This window comes from Condylura cristata, unplaced genomic scaffold (genome assembly GCF_000260355.1).
Source record: "Condylura cristata isolate star-nosed mole 26May11 unplaced genomic scaffold, ConCri1.0 scaffold00028, whole genome shotgun sequence".
NCBI classification, from domain to species: Eukaryota; Metazoa; Chordata; class Mammalia; order Eulipotyphla; family Talpidae; genus Condylura; species Condylura cristata.
The window spans coordinates 3346363-3364710 of record NW_004567129.1 but is presented as its reverse complement, the minus strand read 5'-3'; the positions used below and the strand labels follow the sequence as shown (position 1 = coordinate 3364710).

Here is an 18348-nt window from a genome sequence, read left to right as displayed (position 1 = left end):
ATCGAACTCATGTGGAAGTGGCTTTAGCTTCTCAGTGCAGTGCTTTAACCCGCTGCGCCACCAGGGAGGGCCCAATAAATAAATCTTAAAAAAAAAAAGATGTAAAGTTTGAGGAAAAACCAGCAAGAGCACAAATAGCACAGAGAAAACAGGTAGCTTAACCAGCGGCCTCAGGAGTCAGTGGCCAGTGCTGGGCTGAGGCAGTAGAGAAAGTTGTGGGGTCAAGGAAGCTTCTTGTGAAGTTCAGGATTCTCAGGCAGAAGGGGAGGGAAAGCTCAGATGCCCCTGCTCTGTCAGGAGGCTAATTGTGGCCCAGAACCCAAAGGAAACTCATGGGGGTGAAACAGAGGTGCAGGCTTTTACTGGCAGCTTGTTTTGCAGTCCTGAGTGGACTGGGTGTGTCCTGTGGTCACTTCACCAGGCAGTGTGATGCCCCTGGTGAGAACAGAGCTGACAGATGCCTGCCGAGCTGGTTCTGTCCCTGGCAGGACACTCTTTGGACAGAAACACTGGAGTTTGCATGCTAAGGCCTGGTTTAGGGTACATGGTACATCTAATTCCTTTTGTTCAATCATAGCAAAGAGGGCTGGTATAGGTGGCTAATAGATCACTCAGCATCTGTACACTATTTTGTTTGCCTTTCGTAAAGGGAACAGGCTTGTAGATCTTATGGGTTCATTTTTACCCATAGCCAATAAAAACTTTCAGCAGTAGGGCCTCCCTAGTAGGGCTCAAGGGGTTAAGTCACACACTGTGAAGCTATCCACAGCCTCAGTTCGATCCCCAGCCAAGAAGCTGACCCACATGGCGCAACAGACCTCTCCTGTCTCGCTTGATGCTACCCTCAGCGTGTATTTCAGTAGATCCACCTACTCTGCTCCCCACTCTGTCTCTGATTAATCCTTTCAACCCCACACCCCCATATTTCTCACCTACACCCCAGGTCTTGTATGCATAAATAAATAAAACATATCTTAAAAAAAAAAAGCCTTCAGCAATAAGTGCCCCTTTAAAAGATAAACACCTCTGGTAGGATTTTTCTTATGGCCCTTATAATAAACAACTTGAAGTATATATTTCTCCATTTGTCTTTATCGATCAAATATAGATAGAAATCAGTGGCTCCATAAAGTACTTTCCACCATAATAGGCAGAGGAAATGAATGGAAAAAGGCAGAATGTCCCAGAAAATCCTGATATTCTAAAATGAGAACAAACTGTTGAACACCATTTTACCTCTATAGTAGACACAACCTTTATTTAAGTGTCACTATATTGACACTTAGGTGAGCTAGTCCTAGGTGAGCTAGTATTTATTATTTTACTCTTGGGGACACATTTAGAAGGAAACTATCTTTGCTCTAACAACTATATTTTCATGTATCCAACAGCATTGAAGAGTTATGGCAGAATGTAGCTGATTGTTCCAAAGGGCACGAAGACAAGCACCAGCGAGACCAGCACTCTCAGTTAGGTAAGAGTCTTGTTGAGCTCCTACTTGTACTTTTCTTGTCAGTTTTTTTGTAGAGGTGCTATCTTTCGTAAGAAATCCTGACAACCTTCAGTGATTGCTTTTGGCCTTGCAAATAGCATGAATGCATCAATATTTTTCAGATGATGCTGCCAGCAGCAGGGATACTCACAAAGAGGGTCTTTTCCAGCACTTTTACCAAGTGATTCAGAAAGAGCGTGATCGAGAGAGGTCTTCAGATTGCATTATTGTTTCCATGGACAAAGAGCAAAGGTAGATTTATTTTTTTCGAGGCATCAGATGAAACACAGACCGAGTATTTCAGTGTTGGCCTTGAGTACGCACACCTCTGAGAGCTGAGCTCTGGAAATGCCCTGTTACATCACTGCCGTCGGGCTTACCACACCGGGGGTCAAAGCGGCCTGTGAGTGGATGATTCCTGAAGGTTCTACCTTATTCAGCTTTTCTGTGTTGCTTCAGTTTTCTATGATTTTGTAACTGTAGGGAAAAAAGCACTTACCTGTTTCACAGTCAGGAAGTGGAAAGCTGTTTTCCAGCTCAGGGCCACATGCCAGGGGCCCTCCTAGGCTCCAGGGATACTTGACAATGTACCTGCTTTGGGCACTGACATGAAGTCAGCCTTACTGAGCTTTCAGAGACGCTTCCTTTCATTTCCTCGTTGCCTTTCCTCGTTTCCAGCCATGAGAACAGGAGACATGCACAAGACAGAAATCAGTATTAAGGCAACATTGGCTTTCTCACTGTTTACGTGAAAATCTACAATCTTAAAATGCCTCACATTTTGATTCTATGATAGCTCCTTTATAAAAATTAATTTTATTTGTAGATAGCGCCTTTACTGTAGAAGTGGGTGAAAGCAGAATTGTCACTCCACCTCATCTGGAGGCTATTTGGGCTGGATGTTGGGTGGTAGCACACTGAAAGAAATGAGGTCAGTCACTGCCTCGGGCAGGTGGAAGAGGCCTATTCCTTTTACACTAGGAAATTGTGAACTTTTCCTTTAATAATTGAAGGACAGGGCCCCTCCCTGGTGGTGCAGCAGGTTAAAGCACAGCACTATGAAGCTCTCTGCAGCCACTGCACTACAAGTTTGATCCCTTGCCGGGGAGCTGACCCACATGGCACAGCAGAGCTCTGCTGTCTCACCCGCTCCTCCGCTCAGCAGTGTATTTCAGTCAGTCAGTCTGCCTGTTCTGGCCTCCACTCTGTCTCTGGTGAATCCTCCACACCTCTGGCCTGTACCCCAGTTATTTACCCAGTTCTGAGTAAATAAATAAATCTTTATTTAAAAAAATGGAAAGATCACCAGAGGTGCCTGGGCTGATCTGGTCAGGTGGTCATTTAAGTCAGTTCTGAACTCAGAGGCAGCAAACACTCAGCGCCCAGAGCAGCTTCTGTCCCCTCAACATTCAGCAACGTGCCGTGACACTCTGTGCCTTCCAGGGAAGCTACTGTGTCTGTGGCTAAAGGAGCGTTAGAACTCACACAGGCGTCTCACCGGACTAGTGGCATCTCGCGCTTCTGATCTGGCGCTTCTGATCTGATCTCACCACTGTGACATTGTTACTGCTTTGCCAGTTCCAGCGTCAGGTAGTACCCTGAGTGCGGTGTTTAGTGGGGGAGCTTACGTCTCTTCTGCTCCCTATCGGGGGAAGCGGCCCCTCCGGCCCCCACAGCTCCACCTGTCTTCTGCGATTGCGGCCTCTGCTGTGAGAGGGTGCCAGGCACCCCTGCTTTGCAACCTGCATCTGCCGGTGAGCCCGGGCCTGAGCCACGCTGCTCGGTCTGTTGTTGCTTTGATGTCAGAAATATTTGTAGTGATAAATTATTTGATTAATTCATTCCTTTATACTCCAAAGCAGTAATTAATTTATTGCCGTGTCATCCAATATGAATTATTTTTGTGATAATTTTGACTCACAGACCATCACTCTGTCAATAGGAACCTCTGTTTGAACCACATCATGTTTGTCTTGTTCCCTTCTTGAATTTATTTTTCTGAAATAATTCCTACTCTCCTAAGTTTCCAGGAAAGCATTCTTCCCTCATGATATTAATTTTTAATTCATTTGTGTATACATTTAGTACTTGTTACTGGTAAAGGTCTGGGCTAGGCAGAGGGAGGAAAAGTGCAGATGGCAAGCTAGTCTATAAAGGGCCTTCCCTGGCGGCCCAGGGGCCACGGTCTCAGCACTGTCAAGCTGTCCACAGCCACTGCAGCATGAGTTCGATCCCCAGCCAAGGAACTGACCCACATGGCACAGCAGACCTCTCCTATCTCGCCTGCTGCTCCCCTCAACGGTGTATTTCAGTAGATCCACTTGTTCTGCTCCTCACTCTTGTCTCTGGTGAATCCTCTCACCTCTCCGCACCTCTGGCCTACACCCCAATTCTCTTGTGCATAAATGAATAAAAATAGGTCTTTGAAAAAAAGATAATGTGTACATAAATAGCATCTCCCAGGAATTGTTCCTGCCTGTGTGAAATATACAGAGGAGGAAGAGTGAGGCACCATGGTGGGTCTGAGGAGAGGAGTGCATCAAGGCTTCAGCGGCTAATGGCATCTGAGTTAGGCCTTTGAGGCAAAGACAGCTAAGGACCCAGCTAACACGGTGGCAGGGAGGGCACAGTTGGGGAAAGGCGGGGGTTGCCAGAGAGCCCGAGGAGTTAAATTTGGGAAGATAATAAAATGATTGAAGCACAGTAGGTCACAGAATCTTTTAGTATGCATTGGAGTGGTGTCTTGCCAGTGCTTTGAGTGCTAGGCTGCGGAGTTTAGGATGTTAAGCAGTCACTGTGGCATTTTTGAAAGTAGCACTTTTCACACTATTACTCAGGAACCTGAGGATGGAAGATGTGGTGGGAGGTGTTGCAAGGTTCCGGAGCAACTGTTAAGCAGGAGTGGAAGCACAGATCTAAAAGAAAGGTCCAGGGTAGATTCCCCGGGACTTCTGAACGGAGCCTGAGTGCCCAGGAAATGAGCAGTTCTGAGTTTTGATCCAAGATCAGTTCATCCAACATCAGTCAGATTCAGGTTGGTGTTGACTGAGACAGTGAACTCCAGGGCTGCTTCTTGAAGGCTGTAGCAAGGAGTTGTAGTGAGGGGTGGTGATGCTCCGGCAGCTCCTGGCTTACCCCAGAAACTACTGTACATGAGCAGTCTCTCATTTTTCTGAAATGAGTAGTGTCGTCTGTGTCTTAAGCTACTGAAAACTTTCATGGCCTTTAAATTGAAATGACTTCATCAAATAACACTTTAATGATTCTATTTTGAAAACCTGGTGACCACATTCATGGTGTTTACCTAGTATATAAACTAGTATATCGTGCCACACAAAAACACAACTTTGAAATACTCTGCTTTCTTTATAAAATTATGTACATAGTCAATCATATGAGGATGTTATATAGCCAAAAAAGTAAGTTTCTTGGGCCCTCCCTCGTGACACAAGGGGTTAAGATGAAGCACTATGAAGCTATCTGTAGCCACAGCAGCATGAGTTCGATCCCCAGCCATGGAGCTGATACAGCAGGCCTCTCCTGACCTGCCCGCTGCTCCCCTTAGCAGTGTATTTCAGTAGATCTACCTGTTCTGCTCCCCACTCTGTCTCTGGTGAATCCTCTCACGACCCACATCTCTGGCCTACACCCCAGCTTATGTTTGCATAAATAAATTAATTTTAAAGGTTTTTTTGAGTCACAGTTGCCTCAAATAAAAACAAGTTGTAGAGAATGCATAATTTTTTAAAAAATATCCTGTCTTCTACCTTAGGTACCTTCTCACCTAAGCACAGTAAAAACATATAGTATCTTACCCTTCACATAAATTTGGGGCATATCAAAGTGTTTGAGGAACAATTGCTTGATGACACAGATATTTCTCCTTTTGTTTGAAGAGCCTGAATTCTTTGATTGAAGTAACCTTTTTCTTGTATGTGTGTATTTTTTAAGGGAATATGCTACCATCATAGGTCACCGGTTGCAGGATCACGGCCTTGTGGTGGAAATGATTCACCTCTCCTCCGAGTCGGGTCTCAGTCGTGCGCTCCAGGAAGTTAAAGATGATGGCTCTCCGTTCTGTATTCTTGTTGAACAGTCTAATGTAAAACTTTCCTCTTGCACCGTAATTATGCTTCACGAGTCTGTCAAAAGTAAGTTTAGCTTAATCTAGAACTATTACTTAATAGAGATCCTGCTTTAAAATTTTCTCTTTGTACACTGAAACACTTTGAAGATTCACACTCATCAGTGACCAAATTGTATCAAGTTGAGGGAAAATAACTTGAGTTGGTACCGCAAAGTACTCTACTGTGTTCTATAGACAACTGAAGTTTAAATTGTTTTCACCCACTTCTTATTTAGGAAAGTATTTCCTTCAAAATATTATGGCACCATATCAGTTCTCATGTAAAGGAATTTTGATTAAGTCTCTTACTACCTTTTCTTCTCTTAGTGATCAGTCAAAAAGACACTGTGTTTCTTCTCCCCTCCATTCGCTCAGATAGCTTTTCTTGCCAACTTTGCTTTTTCTATACCTCACCCATTTCTTTTCCTTATGCTCACCAGGATGATTCCTTTCTTCCTCCCTAAAATACACAGACTTAGACAGACGTACATGTCATAAATCACCATCATCTTTTCTCATATGGTTAGAACTGCTGCTTCAAGAAAGGACTGGTCTCCTCTGTGGAGGACATTTTGACGCTCACTGACCATCAGAGCCAGAGAACCCGGAAGCTCTTTGTGCAGCTATGTTTAGTCCAGATATGCTGAACACGTCCTGTGTGCCCGGCACTATCCAGATGGCAGGCTTCTCCAGCAGGCCCTGCACCCAGCTCAAAGTTCCTAGCAGTGTAGGTTTATCGTTTCTAAGTCCAGAGACCTATCCTTGGGCCAGAGCCCTTGGGGAGCACAATTTATAGCTGGATTTACATCCTACCTAGAGCTTTTGGAGCCTGCAAAGACGTCAGTTAAGCTCGAGGGTCTATATTGTGACCCTAATTCTGGGTCTAAAATGATGACAGAGAAGAACACGTGTGCTCCATCATCTTGGGGTGCCAGGACTTCTCTCCTCTGACCAGTCCTAAGCCACCCATACCCCCATCCAGCTCTTGCTCATTTCTTTTCTCAAAAAATGTGAAAGTTCAGTTTTTTTAAGCATAAAAAATTGACCATTTTCAATAATAAGATGAAATCACTTATGCCATCCATATTCTGAACAATATGGATGTCAAAGAAAATGCATGCCTTTATAGGAACCCTAGACTCTTGGGGTGGAGCGGGGAACAGGTGATGCAAAATTGCCTGTTAGATCTGGTAACCCAAGTGTTCTGCAAATTACTTATGTTCAGATTATCAGCAAATTATCACCAAAGTAAGTAGATTTGCTCATTTCTTTTCTCAAAAATGTGAAAGTTCAGTTTTTTTAAGCATGAGAATATTTAATAGCACTTCAGAAACTATACTCTCTATTTATACCATGTTGAAATTCAGAAAATAGTTTGTGACCAAGGTAGTATCAATAGGTGCAGACTTCATTGATCATCTGTGAATTTAATTACTGAGCTCAAATTGTAAGTCATCATAAGTACTTTTTCCTATGAATTACATTGATTTTGGTAAAATTAATCTTAGCTGGGCTCTCTTTCACGTGCTTTATAGTCAACAGTTTCATTCCTTGCATGTATCCTTACTTAGAAGTGTGTGGAGCAGCTTTTGTGCCGAGACAAACATTGAAAATGGTCAGTGAAACTTCAATGCCTGAAGGCAAATACATATTTATATTTTTTCCTAAATATAACCTTCATAAGCACAGCCAAAATTTAGCCTGAGACAGTACTCTCCATGGTCTTTCCATTGTGCCCCTTGGGTCCTGAGTTTGTCAGAGCCCAGTAATGTATGTTATAAGACAGGGTAGTGGGTTGCCACCTGAGATGAAAATCTTTATTACACCTTATTCCAGTGCATGAACTTGGGAGAGATCAGCACCTGTATATTGACGATGGCCTTTAAGTTCTGTCCAAGAGTCTCTCTGTGCCTAGACTTTATTTTATTTTATTTTTTTTAAAGATTTATTTATTTATTCGTACAGAACTGGGGTACAGGCCAGAGATGCGGAGGGTGAGAGGATTCACCAGAGACAGAGCGGGAAGCAGAACAGGCAGATCGATGAAGTACACTGCTGAGGGGAGCAGCGGGCAGGTCAGGAGAGGTCTGCCGCGCCATGTGGTCACCTCCGGGGCAAGCGGGGATCGAACTCATGCGGAAGTGGCTTTACTTTCTCAGTGCAGTGCTTTAACCCGCTGCGCCACCAGGGAGGGCCGCCTAGACTTTATTTTATATGTGATATTAAGGACCGTTTCTACTACTGACTTGACCTGGAAAGGCTGTGAACATGACTTAAGACCCTAGAAGCCTGAACCAAAGATTGCAGACCCACATGGAGATGGCGGGTTACTTCCTGTGCCTGGAGCCCTGGCCCAGCGTGTTGGTCTTTCTGTCTTTTATCAAAGGACTGCACACACCAAGCTCAAGGATAAGTGCTCCTGGGTTTCTAATGGAAAACAGCCGTCCCTCACAGCCCCAACTCCACTCGCTGAAGGCTGTGTTCTCGGCTCCCAGTGGTTTCTTCTGTGAGTTGTACATGCTATTTGCAGGAAGCCAGGGTGGTTGCATCCTGTCCTTTTTGGGTTTGAGGAGCTGTAAGAATTCCCTTGACAAACATGCTATATATTTCTTTGCTCTCTCGCTCCTGTTCTCCTCTCTCTGTCTTGTCAGCTTGGCGTGAAGCTGTCCAATAGTGAAATGAGGGTATGAAACCATAAACCAAGCTGCCACATATTATGGTTCTGAAAACAGAACATAGTGCTTGATTTTGAAATTCGACAAGGCACCTGCTGTGGAGCGTCCCGGTCTCCTGAATCCATAGACGATCGCATCTGTCCTGAAAGTGGAGATGGATTAAACAAGATGTGGCTACATTAACTATGTTATTTTATGACTTTTCTTTTCTCTGTTTGCAAATGTATTTCAAGGAAACTAGGGCCCATGTGATGCACCCATGAGATATAAAACAGGATCTTTCTTGTCCCTAGTACATCGTCACATGCCCCTGGAGAACGCCCTCGTGCTGGTGGCTAAAGAATACAGGAGACTATTTGCAAAACGGGAGCAGCAGGAGCGGGCTGGGGCGGCCCTGAGGGCCTGTGATCTGGTGGATGACTTCCTGGCCCGGGAGTGCCTGCCCCGCTACTCTGTCCCGCTGGGCATTCGGCATCTTCTCTTCCTCGTGAATGAGGGGCGACATCTGTATCGGAATGAGCTGGACCTGCTCATCAACTACCTGAAGACCAGGAAAGGACAGCCGGCAGGTATTTCGGGCTGTCCCATGCCCTTCCCTGTTTTAATCTCCAGAACATCCTTTTACATGTAGGAGAGAAAACTAAGAAATTTTCACTTTGTTGGGAGAATATATCTCTATGACATGAAAGTCTTCTAGATAGAAAAATACTATCTTTATGGACTAACTGCTTCTTCTGAAATTAAATTTTCTTTTGGGCCTGACTTTATAAATAATGTAAATAGGAGGACCTCTCTGTATAAATGGATGTATGGGATGGAGTTATAGTCCCCATTCCCTGAGTTTCATTTTTTCTGATTCTATTTCAGCTTTTCTTAATTGAGACAGTTAAAGATTACCTTTGTGGGTACGGTAACCGTGAAGAACCAGTTCATAATCTTGAAGATTTTAAAGAATAGTCCAGTTACAAGCCAAACTCCTTAAAGTGTAGTGACTTTCCACATTTGCTTGTTTTGAGTAGTGAGAAGAAAATGATAATCACTTTTCCTTGTAGGAAGAAGTAGCTAAAAGTATAGGGTTAGAACTGTTCCAAAAATAAGCAGTAGAAAAATAAAGATACTGTTCATCTTCTAAAATGTAGAATGGCTTTGTTTTCTGTATATTTTTACTCTACTCAGGAGAGTGGGGAAGGAATCCACAAATTCAAAACACAGCAGCCTTTTTATTTACAAAAACTCTAGGCCAGTAGAGGAGGTGATCTTCCTTGAATTGCCTGAATTGTTCTTTGTGCAACTGGCTGTTCTCTGCAGCTGACTTCTGCTCACTTTTATTTTTTTTACTTTTCCAGGCTCTGAGACACTGAGTCCTGTGGCTAGCAGTGGTCATGCCTCACTGCAAGTCAGGAGTACCCCCATGGTGGGCAAGCCGCCTCCACTCCTTCCAAACCCGGGCAGGCGAAACTTCCTTGGGCCTCCTCCCTCCTCTCCTGCCAAGATTCCTTTGCTGGGCGCTCGGCCAGCGGGAGGTCTCCTTCCACCACCAGGTGAGTGCTTCCTTCAGGAATAAGATGGAGCCATAGCTCTCACACTGCCGGGCGAGTTGCCCCGAGAAAGCAGAGCCATTTAGAACAATGTCAGTGTTTATCATGATGCTTCTAATGAAGGTTAAGATTTCAGAAGGGGGCCTTCTGGTGGTGGTGGTGGTGGGGAATTCAGGCTTCAGCACTATCAAGCTATCGGCAGCCACTACAAATGATTTCAAACCTGGCCAGGGAGCTGACCCACATGGCGGGTCCTCTCTTGTCTCGCCTGCTGCTCCCCTCAGCAGTGTAGTTCAGTCCATCTGCCTGTTCTGCTCCCCACTCTCTCTCTGGTGAATCCTCTCACCCTTATAACTCTGGCCTATATTCCAGGTCTATGCATGAATAAATAAAAATATATCTTTAAAAAACATTGCAAAGAGCAGGCGGCCCACTGCTTTGGTGGCAGTATTGTGCATGTCAAGCTCGGCCTGCCTTGAAGAGCCACAGCGCCCTTCACAGTCAGCTTTGAGGTTCAGCATCTGTCTCCTCTCTTCCTGCCGTAGGCCGCACTGCCATGCCTGCTCCTTCCTTTCCTTCTGTGCTCATCCTGGGTGCTCCGGGTGCCTTCGCCAACCCCTTCCTGGTTCACCCGCAGGTCCTGGTCTTTTCCAGTGAGAAGTGAGTGAATGAAAGCCAGGGGCTCAGGAAGAAATCCTTTTGCTCTTAATAGCTTCCCATTCTTGCCTTGAGTTTGCACACGAAATTCCTTCAGACCTTCAAAAAGGCCTTGCTGCTTCAGGGCCTTGCAAGAACTGGGAAGAAATGTCCCCTTGGGTAGGGTAGGGGCTGAGAGCGCTGCAGGGCTCACGGCCACAGGGACGCGGTCGGCTGCCAGATGGAATCCCGAGCATTGTGGGCAGTGCCCAGGTCAGGGTTCTGGTCGGGGGTGCTGATTCCGAGCACCAGGCCGCTCCAGTTGATGTGAAGATGCAGTTGATGTCTAGGAACTTCACTGCTTAGATGTTTGAGAAGGTGTATTCCAAGTGCCAGGACAGAGTGGAACCAAACCCACTTGAGAGAGGGGGGATTGGGGAGCCGGGCAATGAGACAGCACGGATTAGACTAAGGATTTGCAAACTTCTTTTTTTTTTTTTCTTCAACTATTTATTTATTTATGCATACAGAACTGGGGTACAAGCCAGAGGTTCGGGGGATGGTGAGAGGATTCACCAGAGACAGAGTGGGGAGCAGAACAGGCCAACTGACAAAGTACACTGCTGAAGGGAGCAGCGGGTGGCTCAGGAGAGGTCTGCTGTGCCGTGTGGGTCACCCCCCAGGGCCAGGGCTGGGGATCAACTCCCACTGAAGTGGCCTGCTGCTTGCTTGCAATGCTGATTGCAATGCTGTGTCCCAACCCTTCGTGCCACCAGGGAGGATCCAGGATTTGCAAACTTCTTAAAGGACCAAATAGTAAATATTTTATTGTAGGTTTTATGATCAAGAGGCAAAGTCAAAAATATTATGTGTGGGGCCCTCCCTGGTGGCACAACACGTTAAAACGCAGCACTATGAAGCTATCACAGCCACTGAAGCATGAGTTCGATCCCTGCTTCCCCGGAGGTGACTCTCATGGCGCAGCAGACCTCTCCTGACCCGCCCGCTGCTCCCCTCAGCAGTGTACTTCGTTGATCTGCCTGTCCTGCTCCCCACTCTGTCTCTCGTGAATCGTCTCACTGCACCTGCACCTCTGGCCTGTACCCTAGTTCTGTATGCATAAATAGATCTTTACAAAAAAATATTATGTGTATACTTATATAACGGCTTAAAAATGAGAAAGCCGTTCTTCATTTCACACCATAGCAAAACAGACAGCAGGCTGGATTGGCCCCAAGACACTGGTTGGCTCGCCACTGAGGCACAGTCGAACCTCAAAGGGATGTGGTAGAGCTTTGAAGGGCTGAGGTTGGGCCTAGTGTGCCTGGTGACTCTGGTCAGCCCCTCTCTAAGTTGTGGGGAAAGGCCCTTTGGGGACAGCAGCTGGAATCCAGTTTGTGTCTCTCCTTGTTTATGTTTTGGTTTTTGTTCTCTGCAGGTCCGGTCAACACCAAAGGCCTGTTTCCCCCACCCTTGCTTCTGGCAGCCCCTTCCAAAAGGCCTGCTCTTTTGGGGAGCCTCCCCCATAAGCCTGTGAAGCGCCCACTGCTTGGGGAGAAACCAGGCCTATTAGCACCACCACCAGGTGAGTTGCCAGGCGAGTGGCAGGTGGCACATTAGGCTCGTGCCATCGCATAGAACTTCCTGCCGAGACTGCACACTGGCTGGGACCCCGCTCCTATGCTCTCAATCACCACCCGGTGCCAACAGCCCATAAACGTTATCAATTTGAGGTTGCTTTCCAAAGATTCAGATTTTTGCTTGGATTTCACCCATCTCCACAGTCCCTTTTTGACCGATACCAACAGTGTTTTTGTCCCCTTCGCCTGTTCTGGTTGGTCAGTACAAGGACGAGTGCAGAGAAGAGGCATGGCTACGGTGATGCCACCGGGCCTGTGGGAGGAGCTGTTGGAGTAAGTGGAGTATTTGGGGTCCTCCAGGGGTGAGGCTCCAGAATCTCCTTCTGGTGAAAAGGCTCCTGCAGGGCGATAGTTTTTATAACTCAGTGACGGTGAGGGTGGGGCCAAGTGTCCATATTCCGCGGGACTAAGTGAGATAATGTGAAGGAAAGTCTCCAGACGTGCCAGGAATTGCACAGAGGTGTCCTAACAGTGCAGCTGGTTAATCGGATTCTGCCTGCAGGGGTGGCTGTGGCTCGGGGCTCGGGCTCAGCCGCAGAGGCCAGGGAGGCCCCACCTGACGCTGCTGTGTCTCTCCTCCCACAGCTCTTGTGCAGTCCAGGCTGCACAAGCTCACGGCTCAGCCTGCATCTTTGTTGGACTAAAGAAAGCTCTGCCGTGCCAGGAGAACGAGGTGCTCCCCAGAAGGCAGCTCCCCGGATGTGGCTCCACCCTCTTCTTCCATGGACGGAGGCCTCTGCCTGGCCTGCGAGCCCAGTGTCCAGCCAGCGGCACCCTCTGACCCATCCATGGGCCTTTGGAAACTTTTTCATGTTTGGAGTCTTTTTGTACCAAGTTAGACATGTGTGGAAGGTCGCTGTAGACATTGGGTCTTGACGTTGTTCAATTGCATGTATTTTAAAATACAAAAAAAAAAACAAAAAAAAACCCTTCTAGCTTTTAGCTACTGGTTGCCCCCTTTTAAGGTGTGTGTGTGTGTGTGTGTGTGTGTGTGTGCACGCGCGTGAGCGTTTCCATTTTGGAATAATTTTTGATTTACAGAAAATGAGCAAAGATAGCCCAGGAAGCCCTTCAATATTGGGAACCTAATGTTCGCTTGGTAGTGACCAGGCCTCAGTGCCAGGAGTTAGCCGCTCCATGAGCTCTGTGTAGACGTCACCCGTGCACACCAGTTTTCCCTTGAGCGTTGTCTTTCTGCTTCAGGACCTTACTCTGGTACCTGAGTACCCAGAGTTGCATTTAATTTATTTTAACTTTATGATGTAGCTGTTTTTTTATTATGGAATATTGTCAATATACAGAAAATTTGAATGAATAGTGCATTCAACAGTTGTTAACATTCTGCCATTTGTAAGCTTATATATGTATGTAAATAAACTTTTTTCTCAACCATGTTAATAATAAGTTGTGGAGTTCATGACATGTTTCCTTTAAGTGCTTTAGGCTACAGGCCCCAGATAAGGACATTCTCTTCTATAACATTATCGCATCTTAAAAGTTAATGTTTCGGCCCTCCCTGGTAGTGCAATGGTTTAGGACGTAGCACTGCAAGCTAGCGGCAGCCACTTCACTGTGAGTTCAGCTGCCCCGGAGATGACCCACAGGGCCCAGCAGACCTCTCCTGTACCCCCACTGCTCCCCTCAGCAGTGTACTTTGTCAGTCTGCCTGTTCTGCTCCCCCTTTGTCAGTCTGCCTGTTCTGCTCCCCACTCTGTCTCTGGTGAATCCTCTCAGCCCCTGCACCTCTGGCCTGTACCCCAGTCCTATATGCATAATAGATAAATAAATCTTTAAAAAATGATTTCTATAACCACTAATATCTGGTTTCCATATTTGAATTTTTCCTATCATTCCAAGAATGCATTTATGGCCTTTTTAAAACCAGGATTTAAGAAGACTTACACATTATGTGTGCTTTGCATGTGTGTGTAGTTTCTTTGTTGTTGATTTTTACTGCACAAGTGTAAACTTAACTCTGTAACCCAGCTGGCTTGGAAGGCAGTAGGAAAATGTGGAACCCAGAGAACGGTGGGGATCAAAGCAGGAAGATCATAGGGTATTTCGAGCAGTTGGGGATGAAGAGGGCTCTCTCTTCTTTCTGCTTCTGTTCTATACTCCGCATAAGTCGGATCATATAGTACCTCTTTTGCCATGTCTAGCTTACTTCACTTAGCATAACGTCTTCCAGCTTCGCCCACGTTGTCGCAAATGGCAGGGTTTTCTTTTTGTGGCAAATGATGTTCTACCACATACACATGCCAGGACTTTGGGGCCAGTGACAGACCTGGGACATGACAGGGCTTCACAGGCCCTCACAGTGTTGTGGGTCACTTGTATGACTTTCACCCAGCAACAAAACCGCCTAACACACACTCCTCAGAAACCACTCTGGTCCTTATGCAACACGCAACTGTATAGACCATGACTTCCTTTTCCCTTCATCCATCTTTGGACACTTAAGATGTTTCCACTAGGTTGCTGTTATAAATAACACTGCTCTGAACATGGGGGTGCAGATCGCTCGTTGACATAGTGTTTTCATTTCCTTCAGATGTATTCCCAGAAGTGGAATTACTGGATAATATGGTAGTTCTATTTTTAATTTGTTAAGGAGCCTTCATTCCGTTTCACACTGTTTTCATAGCAGCTGCACCGATTTATAATCCCACCAAAGGTGCACCAGGATTCCCTTTTTGCTATGAGCTCGCCAGCATTTGTATTCTCCTATCTTTTCCGTACTAGCCATTCTAATAGGTGTGCGGAGACGTCATGGCTGAGATTTGCACTTCCTGATAGTGATGTGAGTAGCTCTTCATGGGCCTGTTGGTCATTCATGGCTCTTTTTTTTTTTCTTGAAAAAAAGATTTATTTATTTATGCATACAAAAACTGGGGTGCAGGCCAGAGGTGTGGGGGTGTGTGTGAAAAAATTCACTAGGGACAGAGTGGGACGCAGAACAAGCAGATCTACTGAAACCCACAGGAGAGGTCTGCTGCGCCATGTGGGTCAGCTCCCTGGCTGGGATCTTAATTCTGCTGAAGCAGCCGTGGGTAGATTCGCAGTGCTGCACTTTAACCCTTTGCACCACCAGGTGGGGTCCCCATTCATGTCTCTTTTTTGAAAAATATGTCTTCTGATCTTCTGCCCATTCTAGATAAAAACTTAATTTTTTTCACTAAAGATCTAGTAGTGCATTACATGTTTTGAATATTAACCCTTTACCAGATGTATGGCTTGCAAACATCTTTTTCTCCATAGACCACATTTTTTGTCTGTGGACATTTGCACCGTTTTCTGGGAGGACTGATGTAATAAATCGTCCCTTCAGTGAGGCTCATGAGCTGGGCTCCAGGAGGCCAGGGGCCCAGTCTCATTCTCCAGCCTGAGCTCCCGAGAGTGAACACCTGGCTTAGCTGTCTAGGAAATGTGGTTTCTTCTCCATGCCCCCTCAAGCCTGTGTCCCCATTTGCTTGGACCCCTGCAGTCACCCCTTCACTGGCGCCCTCTCTCAGGCCCTCTTGACTGCCACCTCCACTCTTTTGCTATGATACTGAGTCAGTGTTCCGGAGGCTGTAAGTCTCACCTTGTCACTCTTGCGAGTGCCCCACCCCCACCCCTGTGGCCTTCATCAGCCACAGGAGTGTTTATCAAATAGAGTCACAGGCCTCTGGGAATCTTCAAACATGCAACAAGGTTACTGAGTTCTACAAGGATCTTTTTTTTTTCTTTTTTTTTTTGTAATTTGGTCTTAATGATAACCTTTAAGGCACTTTAAATATGAACTTTTACTGGATTACCTGGATCAGTAATGCAATTTCAGTGCTTACATTTCTCTTTGGTTTGCTTTGGAACCAAGGGAACATTCGATCTTCGATCTGGTAGGGTTGTAACGGTTCATGCGGTGTGTTACCAGTCTGTGTGTGTGTGTGCATCTTTGTGTGTTTGCAGTCTAGGAAAGCACTGGGCAGTGGGCTCACGGGTAAGTCCATGAGCATTTATCTCGCCGATGCTGGCAGGAGCCACCTGGCTCTTTCCCTGACCACCTATCTGTCCCCAGGGACCGCCTTTTTGTGAGCCCAGTAGGTGACCAGTACACATTTGTCACATGACTTCCTTAGACCCAGGCTTTTTGTGGTCACAGCACATGACCTTTGAACGTTCTTTGGTTGTGTTGGGTTCTGCATCATAAGGGGCAAGAGCCGTGTGGAGCTCAGTATTGTTAGCATCTTCCCACAAATACCATTGGTGCTCAATGAGCCTTTCCTGGTTTCGCTTCAAGACTGTGACTTAGGGTAATGTTCTTCCCATGTGGGCAAATATTTTAAAAGACAAAACCAAAACTGTCAAGATTTCAAAGAAACATTGCTGGCAAGTTATTTTACAGTTTTCTTTAAAATACGCTTCAGGCGGAGATAGCTTCGGAGTGTTTGCTGAAATACGGTGCTTGAGGGCCCTCCGTGGTGGCGCAGCGGGTTAAAGCACAGCACTGAAAAGCTAAAGCCACTTCCGCATGGGTTCGATCCCCACCTGCCCCGGAGGAGACCACATGGCGCGGCAGACCTCTCCTGACGTCTGCTGCTCCTCTCAGCAGTGTACTTCGTCGATCTGCCTGTTCTGCTCCCCACTCTGTCTCTGGTGAAGCCTCTTGCCACCCCTGCACCTCTGGCCTGTACCCCAGTTCTGTATGCAGAAATAAATATTAAAAAAAAAAAAAAAAGATGGTGTTTGAGTTCTTGTGGACGGGCCTGGACACAATGCAGCTCTCCGGGAGTTACCCTCCTGGTGAGGGCTGCGCTGCCTGCCTGCACCCTTACCCATATTGCGATGACTGGTTAGGCTTCCTCTGCATTCTGTTTTTCATACCACACCCCTCCACACACAGCATGTCTGCTGCATCTGTCCCTCCAGCCCTTCTCTTTGGCTGCCAAATGGATCCACCCCTCTGTCCTCCTCTGCCCACTCACTGTATGATGCCTGAGTTCCCTGGGGCCACTGGGCAAATGAATTGGCTTGAACTTGAACCCTCTTCTCTCTCCTGTGCTTGTTTGTGTATGATAAACTTTCTGAAGATGTTTGAAAGGTAAATGTTTGAATTGCACGTCCTTATTTGATCGACCTTTTGCACACCCTCCACCGTCAGGCGAGTGAGGGGCTGCCTGTCTGGCTAGACCAGGGTGGTGGCAGGAGGGACGCTGAGGGTACTTGCAGGAAGGTGCCTCCTGCAGAGGCTGGCTGTTTAGAGAGCATAGACAGTAATTCAAGGGGAGTCTTTTGCTAGTAGCATCCTGCATTGTCTCTCCTGAGAATTAAGATGAAGGGCACTGTCACCCCTGGGGTTCTGTTGTCTCAGATCTGGCACTTGAGCGGTGATAGTGACAACCCTTTCGTGAAAATAGTATTTTTTACTATTATAGGTGTAATAAGACATTCAAGGCAGAAAACTTGGAAGACTGAGAAATATCTCAAGTAAACAAGACATAATTTCCACACTCTGAGGTGGCTGTGATCCCTTCCCCACATTTGTGGATTTATTTTACAAATGTAGCTTCCAGATTCCTTCCCGTCTCAATAGAAAATGAACATCTCACCACGTCAGTATTTATCCTTTTACCATAGGTAGATAGCACATTTTACTTAACCAATCCCTTGCTGGGCATTTAATTTGGTTCTAATTTTCTGTTATTAAAGTTCTTTCCTGATAAACATCTGTATTCACGCATCTTCTCTGGCACCCTCTGTAATTTCCTGAGGACAAATTCTGAGAATTCTTGAAACAAAGGGAATGTACATTTTGAACAGCAAAATAAGAACAGAGTGACCTAATAAATGTTATTCATGTAGAAAATTAAAGTTTGATCTACAATCCCACAATCTGGAAATAATGTTACTGAGCGGGGCAACTGTCCTTTCCGGTCCCTTTCGGCTTGGGTACACAGGGCGCCGTGACAGAAGCGCAGACTCTGGGGACCCCCCTCTGGGTTCTGGTCCCTGTTCGCTCTCCTACCATTTGTGCGACCGTGGCAAGTCACAAGAACTGGCTTTGCTTCAGTTTTCTCAGTCTGCAAAATGGGGACAGTAAGAGTCCCACCTCAAAGTTATAATAAATGAAAGGAGTCATTAAATGTAAGTGACTTAGAATAGCTTTGGGTGTGTGGCAAGTAACTTAGCAGTGTTTGTTTTGTTTCATCATCTAGTTTTTCACTCCACAAGTCACTGTATAGCAATGAATATGGACACAGTA

At 46.1% G+C, this 18348-nt stretch overlaps 1 protein-coding gene across 1 annotated transcript in view; it reads left to right on the top strand.

Moving 5' to 3' along the window:
* Positions 1-13444, top strand: part of LOC101636782 (nuclear receptor coactivator 5-like) — a 54671-nt gene extending 41227 nt beyond the window's left edge. The window contains exons 5-10 of the mRNA XM_012730591.1: positions 1392-1474; positions 5444-5643; positions 8587-8862; positions 9640-9834; positions 11906-12052; positions 12693-13444. Coding sequence (XP_012586045.1) covers positions 5499-5643; positions 8587-8862; positions 9640-9834; positions 11906-12052; positions 12693-12751 — 822 coding nt within the window. The 5' untranslated portion in view covers positions 1392-1474; positions 5444-5498 and the 3' untranslated portion in view covers positions 12752-13444. The remainder of the gene's footprint in view (positions 1-1391; positions 1475-5443; positions 5644-8586; positions 8863-9639; positions 9835-11905; positions 12053-12692) is intronic.
* Positions 13445-18348: the final 4904 nt, after the last annotated feature.